The 24,501-nt window shown below is 44.3% G+C and overlaps 1 protein-coding gene across 4 annotated transcripts in view; it reads right to left on the bottom strand.

Annotated features, from left to right (window-relative positions):
* The window catches only part of LOC142584874 (scm-like with four MBT domains protein 2), a 61,022-nt gene that overhangs the window by 19,111 nt on the left and 17,410 nt on the right, over nt 1-24,501 (bottom strand). For all 4 annotated transcript variants that reach the window (XM_075695189.1, XM_075695188.1, XM_075695190.1 and 1 more), the window contains exons 8-17: nt 22,270-22,373; nt 21,791-21,925; nt 20,059-20,182; nt 17,142-17,224; nt 15,026-15,094; nt 12,091-12,356; nt 11,069-11,100; nt 6,091-6,322; nt 5,559-5,737; nt 2,550-2,710 (exon numbers count right to left, since the gene is read on the bottom strand). In XM_075695189.1, coding sequence (XP_075551304.1) covers nt 2,550-2,710; nt 5,559-5,737; nt 6,091-6,322; nt 11,069-11,100; nt 12,091-12,356; nt 15,026-15,094; nt 17,142-17,224; nt 20,059-20,182; nt 21,791-21,925; nt 22,270-22,373 — 1,385 coding nt within the window. The remainder of the gene's footprint in view (nt 1-2,549; nt 2,711-5,558; nt 5,738-6,090; nt 6,323-11,068; nt 11,101-12,090; nt 12,357-15,025; nt 15,095-17,141; nt 17,225-20,058; nt 20,183-21,790; nt 21,926-22,269; nt 22,374-24,501) is intronic.

The following is a 24,501-nucleotide window of genomic DNA, read 5'->3' as shown; positions in this document are numbered from 1 at the left end:
AGACTGATGAACATTCGAAGCGTGGAAAGCATCAGTGCATGGTGTTCACACGCAGACAGCAGTGTGCAGCAGCAGCATCTGGCCACAAAAGATGCCAGAGGAGGAAAGTACAGCAGGAAATGAGCTTTGTGACAACACACATGATTAAGTCGGCCAGTTTCCCGCCAGGAAACTATCAACTATAGTCCACCTCACAAGTAACTTGCAGCACTGCGGAAGGTATGAGGCGTACATAGGCAATATCCTTGTGCAGCTGAAGATAGTTCCGGGTGTAAGTGACTGATTATTGGCAGCACCAGAGATTTTTATTTTTGCTTGCTACGTGATATGGTACAGTTATACGTGACATGTTGGGACCTTTGCGCACGCACGTCGTATACCGAGACTTACTGTGACCATTACCACCGGTAACCATAATAGCCAGCCTAACGGTGATTACTTTGTAACACGGCAGTGCCCATACGGTGCCAACCACTCGTTTCGATCCGAATTCACGCTTGTAACTACTGGCTCTCCACCCTGTCCAAAAGAAACAAGTTGCAAAATCTGTCATCGCTTAGTCTCATTTCAAGCTGAGAACAAAACAGTAGGTATGTTTTGTCGGAATTGTTGAGATCGGCTTTTCTTTATTTTTTTTTCACGCTGCTAGGACTACAGACATGGCACTGAGCTGTAAACCTGGTTTGATTTATAGTTAGCAGATGGAACCACAGCATTAGCACTGGTGATGCGCTGACGATGCGGAACACTATAAAGGCCTAATTGTTGACTTTATCCTTAATTTACTACCGTGATCTAGTACACTACACAATGACGGCAGTGAGCAAACACCACATAGACACTGAGCAGACACTGCAGCACAGGCGAAATAAGAGCGATCGCCCTTGCTACTTGCTAAGGAGGCTGCAAGGTAACTGCAGGGAGAGCAAACTACAGGTAAATCGAAGCCCTGGTGTCCCATGGATGTAAACGCAGGTTACGGTTACGGCATCAATACATTTTTTACCTCAATCCATCAACCATGGAGCATGCACCGACCGGATATCAAGCAGATGCGGAGCAGGCGACGTGGCACAGAAGCACCTCTTGAGGGGCATTGGGCCTACCTATTGGATAAGAATTCCTGCAGCTTCCACAGTGCTGCAAGGAACTGCTGAAATAAAATGCAGGGGCGTGCGAATACCAAATAGTACTAGATTTCGAATCGAATATTGAATTGATGAACAAATAAAGCTCAATATCAAATTGAATATATAATATAAAAGAATGTATTACAAAGTTTAATGCTTATAAACATCGTGCTAGAAAAAGACAGTGCTGTGCATGCTCAGGAGTTTACTAGCACTGCATAAAAAGATTGTAACAGGCTATCGGCAACTTCAGGATATGCAGTACAGTGTACTCTTATTAAAGGGAAGTCCAAATTAGTGCACCAGCCCTAATTACAGCTCTGCTCTAGCCTGTTTCCCAGCTAGCACGGGCCAAGGTGTCTAAAAAAAGGGATAAGTTGGCATGCGTCGCAATTTCTGGTGCGCGTCTCAGCCGTGGCTGCACATGGTCGTAAGCGCGGCTGAACGCACACGCAGCCATGCACCCTGCTTTAGAGTAATCTGCTGCATATGCAAAGAGTGGGCATGCCGAGATGGCATGATATCGAGTAAGTTGTCTTCCCGCGCATTTAGTACTGGAGGTTGTGTAACCTCAAGTTTCGGTGACCCGTTGGAGCAAGAGGCAGACGAAGCATTCGCTCCCCACTGCCGGTGCTTTTCATGATAGTGTCGTCCCAGTGCTGGCAACGCTATCAGCCGTGGAGGGGTGGGGAGGGTGGAGTACACGCGAAAGCGTGGCTGACTTCGATTAATTCGTACCACTGATGTAAAGATATTGTCGGCGTGGCATCAAACCGTATCATTTGTCACCGACTTCCAAATTAATCAAAATGAATTGTTTTCTCATTCAAATTTGATTTTTTTATTGCCTGATTATTCGAAAAATTCTGCAGCCCCTTTCTGCGTAAGAAAAATCGACCGGCGACTGTACATGATTCTGCACAAAAGGTTGAATTTCAATACAACAAAACTTCTGTATAACAAAGCAAATTGCCGACTTTATCTAATTTGTTACATCGAGGTTTAACTGTATATTCACACACTGCTACCACCGACTGCAGATACACAGAGGAGATTAATTCGTCTCTGTGTAATGCACTGATACTGCACTGACACAGTGCACCTCAACCGCAGTTGATGGAGGTCGTGCTTGGGGGAGAGAGAGAGAGAGAGGATGCAGCTCGCACATGTTTGTCTCAAATATTTAGGCCCAAGCTTAGCAGCACCGCCCTTGTACCTATGTGACTGTTACACAGGTGCGGTTCTTACGAGAGAGTATTCAATAAAGTAACGCTCCTTGTAACGATTACCGGCTACAACAATGGGCACTGTTGCAGCACTATACACCGATGAAGCGCAAGGTCGCCAAGACACAATGATAACACAGTAAGCCCTTGTTCAAAGGAACATCGCTGACAAGAGTGGCCATGCATAACGCACCAAGATGGTGACGCCAAACCGGCTCTGCTTTCCCTCGGCCGGTTCACCTGCGGACCCGCTGGACGAGGCATTGGCACCGGATGCAGGGCTCTCGGAGCGCGCCTGCTTCGCTTTGCGAAGCGCCATCTGCCGTTTGTGCCGCTTGCGCACAAAGTGGTAGGCTGCACACAAAGCAGACCAGCGTGTACTGTTCGAGCAAAGCAACATCATCTGTTCCAGTCTCAATAAGCAGTGAAAGTAGTCCAGTCAAACTTTCATAGAATAACAAACACAGATGTAACACGTAATCGGATATGACAAACTAAATATAAACTTCTGTTGGCTATGCTATACTTCAATGAGCATCCTACTGCTAATAATTAAACCAAGAATGCAAAATCTGACACAATATCCGACTATGTCTTCAGTTCAAATATGTATTTTGTCAGCAAAAATATCAAATACTGAGCAACAGCAGCAAGAGAAACAGCGCAGTCTGCATGCACATGCATGATCTGGACAATGGCTTGGCTTGGCTGGCCCACAACTGGCATACCAATGTGTCAATCCAATCCAACCACAGCGATATCGTGAATGCATATTAATGATGGCGTTAACTATGTATTTGCAATTTAGTTCTGTTCACGTGCAATGTGTTAACACGACAAGCACTTGACAGGCTATAATAAATCAATGGGAAGCTCCTTGCTGACCTGTCAAGAGGCATCATTCTTGCATTCGTTTCGCATAGACCCAATAACAATTTTTTTTTAATTTTGTGAGTACATTTATAACGAATATTAGATATAACAAAGGTGTTTGTGCATCGGCGTAGACTTCAGTAACCCCTTTCTGTGTCACAGAGGTAAATATACGGTGCTGCAAACAAGTCCCAAATGGTTGATGCCGTATATTTACAACAACATTCGTATGTTTGAAAAACGCAACAATTTTTCAATTCTTTGTTGCCCGAATAAGTGCTACCACCCTGTGTAGATACAAGGAACTTTGTTTTTTTTTTTCGCTCCTAGCATCTTGGTTTTCAAAGCAGGGGTTCTTTATGCTGACGTTTCAGTAACCACTCGCTCATCCGCACATGCACAGGCGCGCACCATTTAGTTTCGGTTTTGTCTCGCTGGCTGTTTCTGTTCGCTGCATCTGTAAAAGCTCATGTCTATCTGGTTTCTAATCTCTCAAAGGGTCACTGCTAGATGCTCGTTCATTTATTGTTTGGAGGGATGTGATTACACCTGTTCACACGTGGGCGCTGGTATATACAAACGATGCCGCCGTGCATGCATTTCTTTTCTCGAGACTCGGCTCGTAAAAGCTGACTGCCCCTCGTTGGTGATGGAATGAAGGATTACGGAAGCTTCTGGCTTTTTTGGGGGGGGTAAAGGGGAGGCACACAACCATTGAGCTTTCTTGCACACACTCGCATACACGGTTCGATTACACTACGAGCGTGCGCATTGGTTGCTCCAAGTAATTCGAGCAGCGACTCCTCCAATGTAGACTACTGCCCAAGTGCCAAATCAGAATACACCTATTTGAGTACATCTAGTTTTCTTATTCTTATTATACGCATTCATATAAGCCTATCTGTATACATAAATAAACAACGCATGTTTACCTACAGGAAATACCTTTTGTCACTTTATGGCCACTTTAAAAAGTGGCGGTAAGCTTTTTTCGACATAGGTCAGTCTGAAGACTTGAAATTTACAATAGTCACATTTGGCGAAAAAAAAATTTAGCCTCAAAGTGTTAAAGTGAGGGTTCGACTGTATTTCATGGGTGCATCACAAATTTTGGCACACACACAGGACGAGAGGAACAAAGGCTGCCAAATGTCCCTGTTCTTGTCAGTAGTGAATTTTGCAAGTAAATAGAGAAGCAAACCTTTACGCACAAAAACCACCAAATGAGCATCGCAGTAGAAGATCATACATTGCAGTATGCTATAAAGCTTTGTAGAGACAGCTTAGCCAGGGAATTATTTTGGTGGTATCTTGACGTGCATGGTATGGTACGCTTCTGAACTTTAATTTTTCATGTTTGCATGTATAAATCTGCAAAAGGAGACCACGTCTATCTTCAGCTCGATGAACAAACTGTTTCTCAGTATGCTAAAACTGGCTAAAGAGCATTTTAGCAGTGAGGCATTTCTATGGTCTTATGCTGCGTTTCCTTTTCCTCTGCTTGTGTCATCACAAGTGACACAACCTGTATGCAGAACCACGATGTCACAAAAGTAGCATGTCACACCAATGCGCTCAATGATGCCACAGTAACTTGGTTACAATTCAGCCAGTCAAATCATCCCTTTAGCTGCAGGAGCTACATACTCACTGTGGGTCACTGGTAATGCAAAAAAATTGCAAATGCCAAGCACAGAGGCAAGAAATCAGTGTGGACCTTTGTCATGTATAAGTCATTGATTGGCTAAACAGTCGTAATGCTAAAATCTTCAAAGCCGAGACAATAACAGAAAAAGATGCGAGAATGCTACTGAGAGGCATGAAGCAGCTGCAACAACCTGCGCATTTACAAAAACAACTTTCAAAATTGACTTTGTGCTTACTGCGGCTTAGTTAGCAGTTCAAATCTCATACCAAGACTATACATTTAAGTTTCGTAACATGATATATTTGATATCAGTGTTTGCCTCTTCCATTGGGATAAAGCAATAAACTGCGATCTGCGCACTTCACTACCAGAAAAGCGAGCTTCACCAGACGTACGATGTCGCCACCTGTAAGCAAAGCTGCAATGTGCTGCCATTGGTTTCTTGTTTGTTTACCCAACAGGCGAGTGCCTGGTGCCAGTACGCTCATCAGGTAGAGCTCGTTTCTCTGATAGAATAGTGTGCAGAAGACAGTAGTCCACCATGTTTTGCAGAGTATAACAAGTCAAGTACCTATGCTCAATGTTTTAATGCTACTAAGCCAGTACTTTAACAGAAGCCAAATAATGGCCAAGTAGCAGGCTCTTGCAAGAAATATGCACCAGGAACTTATATTTACTTACTGTACTTGGTCTTGGTGAGCCCAGAGCAGTTGTCGGGGCAGGAGTTCTCACCAAAGCTTGTCGGCCCAAACAGGTTCGGACAGCACTCGAGTTTCTCACAGATGCTGCGGCAAAATGCACCCACCTCACCGCTGCTGCGGACTGTTTCTACCGTAGCTCGATACGTCTTTCCCTTGTACCTGCACACAATTCGGAACCTCCGGTCAGTCATTTTTCTGCAGCACGATGTCCTACATAGTTGGACAAGCAATGGGGTCCAGCACAAGTAAAAATACATCTGTTCAATTTTTGCATCGTTCCCGACACCTTCGTCATAGAAGTTCAGGAGGTGCTGCTTCAATGCCTAGATAGCAGCAATGTGCAACACCAACACTTTCGAATCAAAGGCTGACTTGCGGGCCATGCAATCTCCTTGGCATAATCACTCAATTTTAGGTGCATGTGGATGCTTTTTGCAGCAGTGCAAATTTCCACGTGGTCAAAGATGCACACACACGGCGGTAATCTTTCGGGAGCCTCACGGTCTACTTACTTGGCCTTGAGTGTTTGCTGGTGCATGCCTGGTGTGGGACTTCCCCGCAGCTGAAGGATGGCGAGCACACGGCTTGGCTTATAGGCAACACCGATGAGCTGTGCCAGCACTTCACGCAGCACCAGCGCCACCGGACCTGGCCCCGTTTGACGTGGGAGTTCCGCCAGACGCCCTTTGGACAGCAGTGGCCCCGAGAAACACCGATGGTTCAGGTGTAGCGCAGGGCACCAACCTGTGACAACATCAGTCATCACAAACTCATTAGAAATTCTGGCCGCCACTTGGCAGCACACATTAGTATCATCAAAAACACATCAGGTACACATCAGGAACACACCATGATGGCACAAGAGACACATTACATGCTCTAAGTGGCCACGTGGCAGCACATTGTATCAAAATGCAGTTGGCTTTTACTGCTGCATAAGTGCAGCCTTTTGAAAATACTATGATGAAAGCTCACATGGAGTTATAAACAAGGTTGCAATGTGGTATTCATTGTGAATTCAATGTGGGTTGTTGCTATGTGGCTGTTCATTACTAACCAAAGCAGTGTAGGTGTCGGAGGATGATGGCCCTAAATAACTGACTCTGAAGTAACCTGGATATAGTGATCAGCACCACCTCAGTATGTACTGTCATGACTACAGCTACACTGAAAAAATTATATGCTATTGTTTTCTAAGCCAGTAGACAGTTGTTCCCCTAAATCCTTACCATGGACTGGTTCACATACGTGCAACCTTATGGAAAAAATTAACAGAGTGCAAGTGACATAGTTCCTGTCATAAAAGGGAACAAGTGGCAACTAAGTGAAACACTGTTGCACTTGAGTACAAGCGTTGGTGCTGGTGCTCTGGTAAGGTGACTACTTATTTGTGCCACATTGTGCCTGAACAATCGTTTAGCAAGCATACAAAATTTATTTCTAGCACCAAGGCATTACTGCATGCAAATGTACATTTACTTTCACATTTCACAGTAATGTGAAGGGCACTGCCAAGAAACGCCGTTCAAGCATGAGATTTGTATCTGACCTTCTTCCAGCTCTTTCAAGAAAAAAAAATTTTTTTAGATACATATATATTTGACCTTAGTGTGGGCTGTATGCAAAAAGTATGACATTCATTAGCACAGCCCATGACCAAAAGAACTAGTTAAACTTGTTTTGCTGTCTTGAACAAAGGAGAGCCTTGGGCCCAAGCTGAGCTGCGCCACAAAATGTGCAGGTGATGACCATAAGAAAAGAAAAAGAAAAGAAAGAAATGGTAGGAGCCAAGCATGGCGGAGATTTTTGCTGTTTGAAGACTAAATGTTAACATCCTTCTAGTTTCTGCCTTCAAGCAGATGTAATAGTAATGTCACACCTAAGCCATGTGGCTCCACAACCGCTAGAACTCTACAAAGCCATTTGGGCAACGAGTTCAATTTACGGTCATTCATATGTCTAACCGTTTTGTCACTCTGAAGTGCCCACAGGCATGTCATCGCTATTTGTGTAACACAAGCTATAGCTCAAGACAAAAGCAAAGTAATCATATGCACTTGAACCTCGTTACAATGAAATTAGACATAATGAGATAATTGATATAACGAAGTAAATGCGATTCCCCTTAAGATCCCCATAGAGATTTATGTATTTTAAAGCTCGTTTTAACAAAGTAAAATTGCTCCGCCAATGGATATAAGGAACTAGATTCATCACGAAACCAAAAATACCGATCACTCTGCACCGAGAATATCGGTTCCGCACTTGTTCAGCATGGCAGTTCAAAAATTCCCGCGTCGAATGCCCTGTCGAGCAACACTGGTCTTTCTCACCTTAGCGCGCAGCCGCGCACGGACGCACACAAGCAGCACTTTGTTCTTATCCCATCACACCTCTCTCTCACTGCAGCACATAGCTGGCACAGCTAGGCGCACCTTCCGAGATCACAATCTCGGAGGCCACGCTAGCTGCGCTGCGCCACACCACATATCGATGATAATGCTTGTGTGCAGCATGCTGAAAGCCAGTGCTTGTCTCTCTCACAGCCGCGAGCCGCACTGTACTGACGTAATTAGGCGTGACCTACGAGATTGTGTGAAACCGGCACAAGCCAGCAAAGCCAAGCCAACATGCTCACACAGCAGAGCCGTGGGGACGCGAGAAAGTGACAGATCAGATAGTTTCGCTTTCCAGGGTCAACTGCATCCAGGTATGTGTCCACATTTTTGGCGCTGTGCCAAGCTCTGTCCGTCTATACAGTTAAACCTCGATATACCGAACTTCGATACAGTCTATGCTCGTTACAACGGACCCACATGCAACAGGCTTTCGGATATAATGAACCATGTTTCAGCTTTAGTTTGTCCTACCTGTTTTACTAGTGCAATGATGTTCACTTTTAACGGACTGTGCTACAACAGACTATTGGCTACAGCAGACGAAATTAGCGGCAATTTTTTTTCAGAATCAAGCATATAAAACATACTTTTGCCATATCGACACAGGCATACAACTGACTTGTGAGGGTCAGCCAACCATCGCGGCTCAATATCGCGCACATGAGGGAGGAAGGCGTGGCAGAAATGCATCGAAGCGATCTGCGATGTGGACAAAGTGCTCACCCGCATGGGAGCCGTATCTTGAAAACGATCTGCTATGTGGTCAAAGTTCACTCAGTGTTGGTAGCTTTGTATGCACCGTGCTTTCGATGTTAGTTCGCATTGAAGCTAGAGACAGAATGACGATCAATTCTCTCGCTGCTGCTGCCACACTTATCTTGCTTAATTTGCTATCACAATAGATGCTTCCCCTTTCGAGCGAAACTGCAACTTCTTTTGTTTGTTTGTTCTTACTTTGGACATTCGTCACTCACTCTTTGCCATAAAATTGTTAGACATCGCGATGAAAGTTTCAAAAGCGAAGCGTTTCGGATATTACGGACTTCAGATAAAACGGACATTTTTTGTCAGATTATCAAGGTTTGTTGTAATGAAGTATTTAACTTTTCATAACCCCTTGCCCATAGAACACCATGTAGTTAGTACCTAAATATAACAAAGTGTGTTTGTGTGCAATTTGAATATAATGAAACAGAAACTTCCGCGGATGTAGATGGTCAAATGATTGAATTACAAGCATCTGCTTGCAAACACACCTCTTAAATCACACGCAGCGCGACAAGAGCGACTGCCGAAGTGAAGCCGCATCATGTTTCGTATAAAGTCCAAGTGCGATAAGATCCTGTGGCGCCCTGCGCACTGTGTGCTTTAGGTGCGAATGAAGTGTGCGAGGGTGGGACAAGAAAGATGGTGGCTTCACGAGTGCCGCCTCCCCACCTGAGCAAAGGGAAAGAGGGTAAGGGGAGCGAGTTCGCGATAATGTGATCAAGCGCCTACGAGGGGGCGGACTGGGGGTAATTTGGCAGGCATCCCGATTACTGGCACGCTGCACATGGCTTTATGTGTGGCTGAGCGCATACGCAACCATTGCACCCTGCTTTAGAGGTAATCAGCCGCATATGCAATGAGTAGGGGTGCCGAGATGGCGTTTCACCATGTAAGCCGTCTTCCCGCGCATTTAGCATTCGAGGTTGTGTAATCTCGATTTTCGGTGACCCGTTGAAGCGAGAGGCAGATGAAGCATTCGCTCCCCACTGCCGGCGCTTTTCCCGATAGCGTCGTCCACGTGCGGGCGATGCTATCAGCCGCGGAAGCAGAGTGCACACGGAAGCGTGGCTGGCTTCACTTAATTCGTACCGCCGATGTGAAGATATTGTCGACGTATGTGGAATGAAACAGTATCATTCGTCGCCGACTTCCGAATTTATTAATTAATTAATCTGAAAGTTCTGCGGCCCTTTTCCGTGTAAGAAAAATCGATCGGCAACTGTACTTGTGTGCATAAAAGGTTAATTTCAATACAACGAAATTTCGATATAATGAAGCAAATTGCCAATTTTACCGACTTCGTTACATCGAGGTTTAACTGCACTTTGACGGGTCTCGTGACAATATCAGCAAGGCAAGTGGAAAGTGGAATCGAAAGACAATCACATTGGAACTTAAGGACGCCATCATAACGACTGTCACGTCGGGGGCTAAAAAGTTGCGTGCCGCACACGGCAGAGAGTTCTCTGCTGTTGCTTTATTGAACTTAATCACATATGCGGCTGCATAATCGTTCAGTGGGCCACAGAGCCACAGCCTTCTTTGCATGTTTAAAGTTGTGCATATCAATGGGCATATACTGAAGCAGATAGCAATAGTCGGTACAGCGAAGTAATGGATATAAAAAAGTTACTTTGGATTCCCATTCAACTTCCTTATAGTGAGGTTCGAGTATATAACGAAAACATACGCACAGGGTTGTGTGAATCAATAATGCAGTTACAGTGACAGCTGGGGCCTGTTATCAGACTCGTACATATCCTAGGATGGGCTCTGCAGTAGGCCTGTGATGACCCAATGATTGCCCTGTGGCAACCCTGCGGCTAATAGCACGATGCCATTGCACCTATGGCCCAGCCTGGGCCATAGGTGCAATGGCCCTAATAGGTGTTGGACAGAGGCAGCCTGGATGCTACCTCTGTCCAACACCTATTACCCCATACTGAGTCAGCTCGCATCTACCTGGGCAGCTGACTTGGATGAGTATTAACATTGCTCCTAGTCGCCTCAGAACACCATTTTGAGCCAAGAAAGAACCTTTAACAGCTATCACTACAAAATGCATACTAAGCACTTGGTCCTCCTTTCTGTGAAACGGCTAAAGGAAACTAGGTGCAAAGGAGGCTGAGTAGGGCTCATTCTTGATCTAGTTGGTATTGGTTCATGTCAGAAGATACAACACAAAAGAAGCCAACACATGAGACTAAAGTCATCCTGTTGTCTAATCTTACGGGTTAGCTCTTTTGTGCTATATCTTCCGCAACAAGGCTGACCCTGCAAGGATGGAGCAATCCCAGGAACTATGCAATGTACCCGCTCTCACCTGACTTGGCCTCCACGGATCCTGACTTCTTGCTGCAGTGAAAAGAAAGAGGAAGACATGTTACCACAATAAACAATGAGTGAAAAACTTACTACTCTGCTTTGCATGGCAACAGTGGCATGGCAGTTTGGGTACAAACAAGATTTGCAAATGAACAACTTGCACCAGGCTACAGTAATATTGGAACCACTCATTTCTTCCCCGAAAAAGTGGCATACTCCCAGGTTTAACCAAATTTGGTCATCTACAATTAGCATATTTATCTGTAAAAGTACATATTTTATCAGTACATGGGAAACATACAAGGTGTTCCATTGCAAGCTGTTTTCTTGTAAAAAAATAAATAGCACTACCTTCACAAGAACAGTATTATGAAGAGCCACTCGAGCAGCTGCCTTTATTTGCCTTTCAAAAAAGCAATAGCTGGCTCGAACAGGTGTTGTCTCACTTTGACATAATCACTTTGTTTGCTTTTGAAAGATCATTATTTAATAAACCAAATTAATGTCCATGTGCTTCTAAGGAGTAAGAAATAACATTTACGAGTCCTATAAGAACTTAGGTTTCAATTCGGGCCTCCTTGGTAGGCTCATGCCTCCTGGCTCAGCAAATTCTTGATGTGCTACCCCAGCAGCCATCACCGCACTTTTTCGAACTTACGTGGGGGAGTGATCCACTTCTCCCAGCTTTCTGAAAGTGGAGGTGGCGGGGTACTATCACAAGGTGTGTTTAGTGGAGGGACAGGCAGGCTTCACACCGTTGACAAGCAGGAAGACCTGGGTCCCCATTGATATATGGTATATACTTTAGTGCCTGTAATGTGTGTTTGTGCTTTCACGTAGGTCTGGAACAAGCCCTGCCTGGCAGTCCAAACTGTTGCTCGCAGGTGGAGTCTTTCTGTCCCGGCTGCTCCCATCACGAAACTGAAGTGCCTCTCTTGCACTTCCTACCGCTACTGAATTGATGGTGTTCTACTCTAGCAGTGTTCATTATAATATGGATGACTGATGCTCCCACAGCACCTGGTTTTGTCGGCAGCCGCTGCGGATGACGACGGCGCTGCTGTGCTGCCACCTGCACGCCTAAGTGGTGACGGTGCGGAAGGACGGCCTGGAGGGGCCCAGTCGCGGGGTGGTCGAAGGGGCCACCCGTTCGAACCGCACCACCCGACAGGGAACAGCTGTTGCGAGCGCAGGGGCAGCACCACCCTGGTGCCGCCCTCGACACTGTCCTCCAGGCGGACCCACACCAGGGGTGGGCAAACCCGCTCCACTGTTCCAACACACAACTAAAGGCAGCAAACGAGAAAAAAAAGAAAGGCTCATGTCAAAAAGTGCACCTAGAAGAAACATTGCGCGGAATTTATAGGGAACAAAAGAAGAGTGCAAATTAGGACAAGGATGAAGTTGATGATAAATACAAGTTATGTTTGGTTTGAATGTTAATTAGGTGTATGATTTAAGAGTAGATTGCGCCATACACAATGCACCAGCATGAGAGAAAGCACTTATAATTAGAGGTGTGCGAATTCCAAATAGTAGATTTCAAGTCGAATATCCAATGGAATCAAGAAAAAAGTTGTATATTGAATCAAATATTGAATACCAGAAAATTTGTCACAAAACTGAATGCTTACAAATTTTGATGCAAGAAAAGGGGGTGCTTCACATGCTCAGTAGCCTCCTAGCATTGCATAACAAGAATTTAACAATATACCAGTAATTTGGGTACACAGAAATCAATATATACAGTATTGTCTACTCTTATTAAAGGGAACTCCAAATTAGTATGCCAGTATGCCAGTTCTAGTATATGAAGGTCTGCACGTTGGCCGCAGGCAGCACTGACAGTAACAAGCAGGCGCCTTTTCACTGTTAACTTCAGCAGTATGATTTGCCACCTGTCAAATATTCTAAAATCGGGAAGTTCACAGCAAGTTATCAAACTAAGCGTTGTTGCCTATAGCTTGAAGTTTAGCATGGCGAATAGATTCTAAAGCTCCCTTTGAAACGTTCATGCCTATTGGTTGTGAAACACAATATATCGGTGAAACAGGACAATCAATGAACGTCAGATTAAACAGACATCGCGCGGACACAGCTAAAAAGCTTCCCAAAGCCGTCACCGAGCATTTCAACCAACCAGGTCATAACTTTGATGAACTTAAACTTTAAATCTTACAGTCAAATTTCCGTTCTGAACGAGAAAGAAAATACAGAGAATCATACCTTATCCATAAGTTCAAGACATTGCAACCAATAGGCATGAACATTTCAAAGGGAGCTTTAGAATCTATTCGCTATGCTAAACTTCAAGCTATAGGCAACAACACTTAGTTTGATTTTTTGGCGTATCCCCCCTCTCTTTTCTTTTTCTTTCATTCTTCCTTTTTTTTTTTTTTTCAGCCGGCGTGTCAGACACCCTTGACACGCCGGCTAACACGCGTGCGTTGACAGACCGGGGTGGGGGGGGGGTGGCCCCGGCTTTGACCTTGTGCACAGCATTCCTTTACTTTCAATTTGACACGCTAACACACCTTCCCTCGTTTCCGCACCCTCCCGCCTCACACCCTCTCCCCTTTAGAAGAACCCCACCTATATACACTGTGGCGAGGAAAGCGTACGCCGCCTTGAAGAAGACAAGTTCACTTGTCGAAACGTTGGCTCCTGCATTCACCTTGTTCACGATTTGCTCATCCTCTACTACAATGTAGCACAGCAAAGGGATGCGACACCGTGAACTGAACTGTAAGTTGAGGGATAGCCTCCGAGTTTGGCTTGTCGTAGGTGACAAAATCGGAAGTCTGTGTGAACCTTCAAAGCCAAATTTGAACAGCGCCACGATGACGTTCGGTAGGTGGAGTGTTGTGGGCACGCCCCACTTCGCCGTAGCCTCTGCAGTGCAGGCCATTGAAGAAGGAGTGGGAACACCGCAATGTTGATCACAGGCCATCTTGGACTGCCAATAACTCCACTTCTGCTGAATGCATTGAATTAATTTTTGCAGCAGGGTATTTCTGAAATAGTCTACTTTAACTTCAAATGCATTTCTCAATTTGTATAAGAAGTGGTTCAGGGCTCCTTTGAATGAAAATCTGGAAATCTGGTGTTCCATATTATAATGGTGTGCTATAGAACAATTTGCCCAATTATGTGCACTACATAGATTGTTGCCCTGAGAAAGTAAGGCTGTACGAACGACTCTGCCAGTTAAAGCACTCACCCATTTGTGCTTGAATTTCTTGCAGATTTCAAATGCCAAAGTCCATTTTATTTATTACCATGCACCGAGGCAGTATCTGCATCTTTCACCCAGCATAAGCCAGAGATGCATGTCATTCCCTCATCAAGCCAGCCTGCTTTATGCTGCACATATTTAGATTTCCTCGGTAGGACTAAGAGTGGTGTCATCCGTCAACTAAGTGGTGAAACCATTCCACCACACAACTATTTCCACTATGTCCACCATGTCCACTTCGCCTTCCTAGGACAGAAAGAACCGCAATTCCTTTCACTGAGGAAGCCACTGATTTTGGCCTGGCAGTGACAACAGACAGGTAATCGACTTACTATGAATAAAACAAGAAGGTACTGATAATAAAAATTAAGCTTAACATCCTGAAGCTGCATTGTGGGCCATAAAGGATGTCATAGTGTAGGGCTCCGGTAAACAGACCACTTGACCTGTTTTAATGTGCCCCTAAATCTGGGTAGACGAATGTTTTTCTTTCTTTTTTTCCTTTCGTTTCTGTCTCTATCATAATGTGGCGGCTGCAGCCGAGAATTAAGCCCATAACCTACAACCCACAGCCACAAAGCAACAGAACACTGCAGCCACTGAGCAGGTAGTGCTCAAGCACATGTAAACAACTTCACATTGAGGCATGCATCGCTGGATTCTTGGCTTGTCAGTGACGATAGTAATCCTCAACAACCAAAGAAGGAAGCGCATCCATACCTCGTTGGGATTCTTGCCATTAACCACCTCCAGCTTCTGGTTTGGCTCAAAGCCTAGGCTGTCTTCTTCCTGCACAGAAGACAATATGAATGGCAGCCAGGCTAGACCAATCAACAGAAAGCAGCATTACTAAAGTGCAAGGACCCACAAGAACGCTTTCTTCAATACAACAACAACCTGTTAAGACCTTCTTAAATCGCTAATACTATTCATGAAATCACTATGGAGCAAGGCATCTTTCATCTCCCATTTTTCTATAGTCCAAATCTAGAGGCCTTAAAAGATTGCAATCTTTTCACAATGTACACTAGGGAGAGGTGCTTGGTTCTGTAAGAAACATAAATATAAAACAAACAAAAAGCTTGCCAATGCCATTAGCTTGACACCTTTGGCTCTCAGCGTCTGCATGGTTTCACTCAATTTCCCCTCACTCGTTGCACAGGTGAAAACAAGCACCCAAGTCGAAACGCTGACTGGCTCCGATCTCAGGCATGCCTTGTACTACATGCCGCTGGAAAACTTGTTTCTCCAAGAATGCTGACAACTGAACAAAATGATACTGCAACATCTCCCAAAGATTGAAGCACGGTCAGCGATTGCAAGGCATTAAAGTATTGCATGAAATAAGGCCCAATTATTTTTTTATCTTTTTTAAATGGGTATCGTATATAAAAATACTGTATTTGCTGCCACACATAATGTGTGCTCACTTCCTGGTCCTAAGTGCCAGGTCTTGTCAACATTTCCATTTTGCCTCGGCTTCTTGTTCCCACACTGCCATGTCTTCGTGCTTCCAGCGTTCATTGCAAGCACAGCTAGCATTCTGCCACCCTAACTGCACCCTGGGTTGTTGTTCTTCATCATCATCATCATCATCATGATCATCGTCGTCGTCGTTGTCATCATCATCAGCAGCAGCAGCAGCCTGGCTACACCCACTGCAGGACAAAGGCCTCTCCCATACTTCTCCAACTACCCCGATCATGTGCTAATTGTGGCCATGTTGTCCCTGCAAACTTCTTAATCTCATCCACCCACCTAACTTTCTGCCGTCCCCCGCTACGCTTCCCTTCTCTTGGAATCCAGTCCGTAACCCTTAATGACCATCGGTTATCTTCCCTCCTCATTACATGCCCTGCCCATGCCCATTTCTTTTTCTTGAGTTAAACTAAGATGCTATTAACTCGCGTTTGTTCCCTCACCCAATGTGGTCTCTTCTTATTCCCCATTTAACGTTACAGCCATCATTCTTTCCATAGCTTGTTGTATCATCCTCAATTTAAGTAGAACCCTTTTCGTAAGCATCCAGGTTTCTGCTCCGTAGGTGAGTACTGGTAAGACACAGCTGTTATACACTTTTCTCCTGAGGGATAATGGCAACCTGCTGTTCATGATCTGAGAATGCCTGCCAAACGCACCCCAGCCCATTCTTATTCTTCTGATTATTTCAGTCTCATGATCCGGATCCGTGGTAACTATGTGCCCTAAGTAGATGTATTCCCTTACCACTTCCAGTGCCTCGCTACCTATCATAAACTGCTGTTCTCTTCCAGGACTGTTAAACATTACTTTAGTTTTCTGAAGATTAATCTTTAGACCCACCCTTCTGTTTTGCCTGTCCCTGGGTTGTTGCACTAGGCTAAATGTTGAAGGACACGTTAACCCACGACAGGCTTCATTCGGTGAGAAATTGGGCTGTTTTACTGTGTGGTGTGAATGGTACCATTGTTTATATGCCCTGTATTTTGCCGCCCAGAGCCAGGACATGATGCCAAAGCCGCGAGTGCGGCCTGGAGTGACTGCAAAATTTATATTTCAATAGAAATGATGCCTAAAGACAGTGAGAACTGCTATTACTACACAGAGCTGTGTGCCTTTGTCGTCTGCATGTCTTTTAGGGAATGAGTGATCCCTCCATGTTATCTCAAGATTGCTAGTTTGTGACAAAAAGGATTTGTGCAACGACTCAGAGCTGGATAACAATTACGAGCAGCATGATGGTTCAGTGAGAACTCACACCTGCAGGATGACTCAAGTTATCATAGTATTCTCCAAAGACCCAGAGACCTTGCACCTGGGAAAAGAGCAAATGAGCTTCCAAAACAACAACGCTCACCAGGTGAAAGCACGACCTTGGCGCTGCTTTAGCTGCGCACGACCTGAGGTACTCCTCCCAGCTGAATGTCTCGTGCAGGTAGCCTGCAATATGAGAAAAACAAAGCATGTAAAGTCCTCAGATCTGTAGCAACCGAGAAAAGCGATACAGGCATCAACAGCGAATGCACTGTGTTTCAACATTTAAACGCCAAGTGCCTTGGAGAGCATATCATTTAGCACTTTTGGCACATTAAAGTTTTTATTATCATTACAAAGGTACGCTCTATGAACCATGAACAGCCTTTACTGCCTGCTTACAGCCTACATGTTTACTTTTGTTCCAAACTAACTTTTTTTTTTAGATTGCCTGTGGCATATAGGACCATTGAATCTCTGTGGCTGGATTGCCTAAGGCGGTGCAGGCACTCGCTCTGACAAACTGTTATGCTCAATTAGCTTAAAGGTGCTCTGAAACACTTTTCTAACTAATCATAGAATGACATGTATATTACGTTGCCGTATATTACGTTGCCTCAACGTATATTACGTTGCCTCAGCGTATATTACGTTGCCTCAGCGTATATTACTTTGCCTCACGAATCTCCCAATGCAAACATTTTTCTAATCCTTCAGGCACAAGCGAGGTTAGGCATAGTTATCAGGCCAATCAGCGGCTTTTCCTCTCCATTCCTTTACACTGGTACTCTGGAAACTACAAGGGGGAGACGACAAGGGGGTGCAAGGGAGCAATGCGGTGCTGGCCCAGCCTAAAGGTTGAACGTGAGACAACTCGTGGTGGCACCCCGTGGCGGCCACGGTATCTACACTACGCTTTTCATCTCAGAGGCCGTGCGTGCACAGCAGATGCAGCAACGCGCAGCTGTGGTGTTTAGACCGGCAGTGCAAAGATGAAATGGTTTTTCTGTCTTTTTCAGATCGCAGACATATATATTTTTGATTTATTTAACTCAAATGAGCAACAAACGTGCTACTGATAATGTCCTCGCAATCACAAAATCAGCCAATAGCTGCGGCGAGTCCAGCTGCTTGCAATGACGCTGTACGACAACATCGCAGAAGCGTGAGCAAGCAATTTTTTTTCACCGCTTTTGGTACGAGATTGTAAATTCCCTGATGCATGGAGTGCAATGATATCTGGCATGTTCACATATTCACAAGAGCCTCGTTAACACATCGGCAACATTTTCTTACTATGTTCGAAAAGCGTCTGAGGGCCCCTATAAAGCTCTATTATTTACCACTTCACTATTACACGCCCATTGCCAAAAGTAAAGCAGCAGCCCACTGTTGAGAATGGCCATCTGGCCTTGAATTCCTTGCGATAAGCTGTATTCGTGCTGTTAAGTGTGCCATGAAATACAACAACACGCCACCACTAAATAATTTCCCAATAACCTCCCATCATGTGCCGCAAGGTGAAATCTCTTGCAGCATATTTTGGGGATGTCACAGCTGCCAATAGAAAATTTAAACACGCTCAACTGTTGACATGTTTAATAACAACACTCACCCCATAGGTGTAATGGATAATGACAACTCAAGTTTTGGATGGCTCACAGCATGCTTATCTTATTTATCAGACCCCGCCTGCATGAAGCCATGCAAACTTGTCCATTGCAACAAGCAAGAAGACCTGTTTTTGTTCTTATATGCTTCCTCACCACCTTGAAACTGAAATTATCAACAAAAAGAAGTGCTACTGTTCTAGCCTACCCAAACCAGAAGCCATCCACTGCATCCAACAAGACAATTGGTGACTGTACTTCAAAACTGATGCTAGCCTGTGGCTTCAGCCAAACTTACATTTTTTTTTTTTTCAACTGCAGCACATGCTCTAAAGTCACTAAGGATTTGTGAAACATTTGTAAATTAGTTAGCTAAGTACTGTGCTTTGTTGTGCCAAGTTATGCCCTGCTCACCAAGTAATCCACCTGAAGGGATGAAATTATGCTACTTCAAAAAGGCAGCCTTATTTCTTGATCAGTTCAAAATAGCAATTAATAAAGCATGGTATTCAGCTCATGTTCAAGGTGGCAAATAGCCCCCATAGCTTTGCTCACGGCTGAACATCGACAGCAGCAATGTTGTTTAAAACAAATTGCATGCTAAAGTTAGCACGCACTAACTGTGGTCATCAACTACGATCCGTTAAAAATGCTTTCACAGACTTGCATACAGCCAGGACAGTTGCCAACCACCAATTACCACGTGCCAACAGGGCACCACTGTTCAGTGACAGCTTTAACTGGGTAGGAACCCTTCCAAAGTAAAATTATCCTCACTGACAAGGTGCCCACATCTAGCACAAAAAGAATGCTGAGCACAGTTATGCATCGGCGCACCGACAACATCTCACGGCAGTGGTGCCCCACTGGCAAGAGCAACGTTGCTGCTCTCCTAAACATTACTGTATGCATGCCCAGTAGTCTCTGCTGTCTCTCAGCAATACCTATCGTGAAATTAAACTCTCCACAGAAGCACAGTGAACTAATGCGTTTCAGTGTCTTTGATTTCATGTGAGTAGTGCTTTTGTGTCACCGTCTGTGCTCATCATTAAGGTGTTCTGAAGGATGTTGATGAGACTTCCTATATTAGAAAAAGCGGTTGTTGTACATGCACTGTAAGTCATTTATATTGTAGGTCTAGTGCACATTCAGTCATGATGCAAGGTCGTTAACTCTAATGAATCTTTCTTATGCGATGCCTTTCTGATTACTCGTACTCAAAGTGTGGTGTCCAAAGTATTGACATCGTGATGTGTTTTTAGCTACTGCCACCGCTTCCAGTGCTTACAGTACACAAAGGCATGGCCTTCAAGAATGGCTTCCATTACAAAGAGGAGGCCATTGCTGGGGGTACGGTTTGGGCACCACCTACAGATGAAAGAGCAAAAACTTGGTTCGTTCCCCACTCACCCGGGGGTGCCAGGAGGGACAGCCCATTCTTTTGAGCCCAGCCGACTGGCAGAAGAGTCTGCGACCGCGCATGGCAGCAGCGAACCAGTGGGGGTGCTTCTGCGGGATGCCTGAGGTCATCCACCTACAAAAAAAAAAATTTTTGAAGACATGCGTGCAACTTTCAGCAACTGCACATTATGCGCTGCAAAAAGCTGCTTTCTCTTCTTTCACCACATTTCGAAAATGATTTTATTTATTTGTTTAAAATATTTTCAACACCATCAAAGGCATTACAGCAGAAGCAGCTACAGAAATCACACAGAAGTTTGAGTAAACACAGTATGAAATAAAAAACAACAAATACAGCAAATACAATTATGATAAATGTGAAAACAAGTGCATCTCAGACATGTGAGCAACAACATCCTAGGGTAACTTATTTCACGTATTATTTGTGTGAGAGAAAAATTAATTTTTAAAAAGTTCTAGAGCGAGATTTTACTTCACAAATTTGCAAGTCATGATTGAGACTCCTTCAAAAAAACAATTTTTTTAAAAGACAAGCAAGTTTGAGCTGAGATAATGGTTATGTTAAAAGTAAATAAGATACACGTGTTCAAGCTTCTCATGCAGCCAATATTTCGATAACTGATCTACAGCTGCAGCTGGTTTTTCAGCCATGTGATGTTGCAGCTGCTCATGCTCAAGCTGCTGTAGGGTGCCGACCAGCATAGATTTTGTTTTTACTTAGCCCTAAACGCACACCTTCTATGGGACACATACACACTCTATTAGTGATCATATATAACTTCAGATGCAGCAGACAAGCAGAAGCAAACTTTGAATAGCACGAACTGACAAACAATGCACTGTTTTGAGATCACACCCGGCGACTTTGCAGTTGCCCATTTCGCATGCTTCAAGAATTTGTCTGAATTAACTTGCCTGAAGCAGGTACCCCTCCGATGACATTTTACGAGACTTCCAAAGGTACGGTCGAAGAGTGACGGGAAAAACTCTTTCATGAACAGAATTTATTTTTCACAATACTTCACAAAACATTTGTAAGTTCATATAACCAGCCCTAATTCGTAAACTTTATAGAAAATTTGGGAGAGTTGTTAGGTGTGCAAAGTAGACTTCATCCATGCAGGCTGTTTAATCTGAGATCGATAAATGCTGAGTGCATGGCCATGGTTTCGCCCTATTTGTCCAAACACTTTGTGGTGAAAATTCACTTGTACTACTGCACATGGCGTGCCATGAATTGGCCGAGCGTGGCTATAGCCAGGGCACGCAGAACGTGCATCGTAACCATGAACACCAATTTGTGCCCTCTAGAGTTTACATCAATGGGCTCACTCATAACAGCTTTCATTACGGCTAAGCAGGTACTAGGAATAACGAACAAGCTTTCAGGAAAATCTTGTACTACAGCATAAGAAAAAAGCTACGGTTTCTTTGGTAAGCGACACCCAATACCTGGTCTTGGTGATTTACTTTCACACAAACGTTGCTAATTCAATAGCCACATGCATAATACATTGGAAATCTGCAAAAAAATTTTCTACCAAAACAAAACATTTTGAAAAAAAGATGCTGCTTTTTTAATCTCTCTGTGACAGTCTTGAGCAACACTTGAAGAATTATGTGGCACTGCCCTGTGCGTGCCAGCATCATGCTCATCAGCTCTGCGAGCACAGGGCACAACATGGGCACGTACCCCATCAGAGACGGGTCAATAACTCACCTGCACGAGGAACCACTGCCCCGAGGCCAAGCTGGCCGTGACCGTGGCAGGACAGGCCTCTGTGCGACTCAAGGGGTTCAGCAGCTCCACCTTGTGGCCGACTTCAAAGCTGTGCTCAGACAGAGGGACCGGCGGCTGCAACCACAAGCGAAGAAGGAAAAAAAAGAAAAGCCAGAAGGAGTTCAGAGGTGCATCTGTGCAGAACGGCTTGTCACGAACACAAAACAACCCTGCACGGCCGACTGGGCAGAGTTGAAGCTGAAGGAACACAAACAGCCAAAGTGCAGTCAACAAGATGAGACGGGCAACGAGTGTAATCAATGTGCTAAATTTAGAAAGAGCGGGGCAACACTGGAAGGAGACAGGACTTTGCTTTCTTGGGGGCAGGACGAAAAGCATCCCGTCCTCGAGAGTTTACCACGCGGATGTGGCAGCTGGCCCCTCCAATGCACGTTGCTCACAAGTGTCAGCATCCTCACCTGGAGTATGTTGGCAAGGATCTTTCCATTGTACTTCTGGGCCTCGCCCATGGACTCGCGCAGTATGCGCTTCCACTCGTCCAGCGAGTGCAGATTCTCAATGCCTGTGAACGACAAAAGAGGGCGTGTCAACCGCATGCTTAGCTCGGTTTTATTGGCAGTCAAGCTCGCCTTCAGAATTGCCACCACCTATAAAAAAAAGACCAACTTTTTTTTCTTACTACAACCTTAAAATCTAAAGTGTGGTTCGAAAGACCCCACAAGTGAGCTAAACGATGAAACAATTACTGATATTTCAGCTTTCTTTTCTGCTCAGAAAATGGCCCAGCTATGCCTCTTAGGCTTACAGTCAAAATTTACTAGAAGAGTGCAGGAATGGGAAATGATTTAATTAATAATAACTTGGTCACAAAAGAGCCGTCTGTATTAGTGCGAATGATATTATCACCAAAAAAAGAACAAAAAACAGCAACTGGGAATTCTGCTCAAAGAGAGTCTTGTTTTTGTAATACCTTGCAGATTTCTGCTGGAATCTTATTACATAAACGTGTTTATTCACAACATGGTAGCCACAGCACAGCTGCCATGGGGTCGTGCAGAATGACTTTGATCGAAAATGCCCGGGAATTCGCGAGTTAAAATTTTCTTTATTAAGTGGAGCATTCAGCTGCATTGGGAAATGACAAATCAATGCAAAATACATGGACAAAAGAAAAGACGCGAGACACGCAGGCCTCCTGTGTATGTGTCCTGGTCAATTCTGTTCCTGGTCAACTTCATTTCATGCTACACCCACAACTTCCCTAAATAAGCACCGATACCACAGCAGGGTACTTGAGACTGGCACAAAGCTGCATGAGTCGCACAGCAACCTCTTGCTTACGCAAGTGAGCAACACACTGTTTTCAATCTTCTGCGCACAAAATACAGCTGGCTGGTGGAGTTCCTCGTGACCAAAGGAAAGTTTAGGAACCCTTGCTCTAGACTACTGATACAAATATTAGGGGTGTGCGTATACTGAATAGCTAATTTCACATCCAATATCAAGGCGAATCAATAAAAGAAAGCCAGATATTGAATCCAAAATTTAACACAAACTCTAAGTATTTATGTTATTAATATTTGTGCTTCCAAATTTGGCACAGAAATCACAGTGCTACATGCACTCAGGAGGCCAATCACATTACTTAACAACAACCATGCCGGCTATCAGTACCTTAGGCACCTATGAATCAGGTTGTATTGTATGCTTTACTCTTACTAAAAGGGTTTGTGGCTTTAGAAATCAACTACGTACCTTAATTCTTCATGGATTTTTATAAAGATGGGCAGAGATAGTGGTAATGTTCCTGTGACGTTATCATAGAAATTTGATAGTAATATCTCAACAATTTAATCATTTACAAATTTTTTTTCTCCTTTTGTCCTCGTCACAACCCTGAATGACTTAGAAAATGTGATAGCAGACTCATTCAAAGCACTGTGCATTCCAAAATGAACGGTTGAGGGCATGACATTCTTAGATTTATTTTATTTACAACACGATTATTTATTTATGAGGTGAATGCACAAAAGGCATCTAGACTGTGAATAACTAGTTGAATCATTAATTAAGAAAAGGTTGCATTGGGAAAGCAAGAATGCCACGCACTGAACTGCACTTCAAGGAACATAGTAAAAAAAATGAATTGAAATAGACCAAGCAGTCACAAAGAAATCGGCGGAACAAGCTGAGTAGGAGGCAAGAAAAAAAGTTACGAGAAAATGGCTTTCAAAGTTGTAATGTAGACGTTCATTATCAAAAGGCACCAGGACTGTAGGCAGTGATGTCCTATCAAATGTGAGGCTTCTGGAGTGTTTTTCCTGTAGTCTGAAGGGCTTTTCTTGCCTTCTCTTTCGCCTAATGACATTCTTCTCTGCTGCTCTATGAACAGCACGTTGACTAGGTTGTAGACAAAATATTACACAATGTCCCACAAAAGCACAGCAGGTCCCACAATTGTATTTGCATAATGCCTTGCTGATGGCTGTCTCAAGTCAAGTAGGGAGGCTTACCCCTACTGACATAATGTCAGTCGCATTAAATGATGCACTTTCGTCTTCTTGTAGCAATGACCAGAAGGCTAAATGAAGGTTTCCATTAGCATATTGAATTTTGTTTTCTAGAGAATGACTGAGGAGCTAGCTGCACATTAGAAAGGCACTGGTACGCGGGCAGCAATGCAACTGAGA

Source organism: Dermacentor variabilis, chromosome 6, assembly GCF_050947875.1.
Source record: "Dermacentor variabilis isolate Ectoservices chromosome 6, ASM5094787v1, whole genome shotgun sequence".
Classification (NCBI taxonomy): domain Eukaryota; kingdom Metazoa; phylum Arthropoda; class Arachnida; order Ixodida; family Ixodidae; genus Dermacentor; species Dermacentor variabilis.
This window is presented reverse-complemented; position numbering and strand designations above follow the sequence as displayed.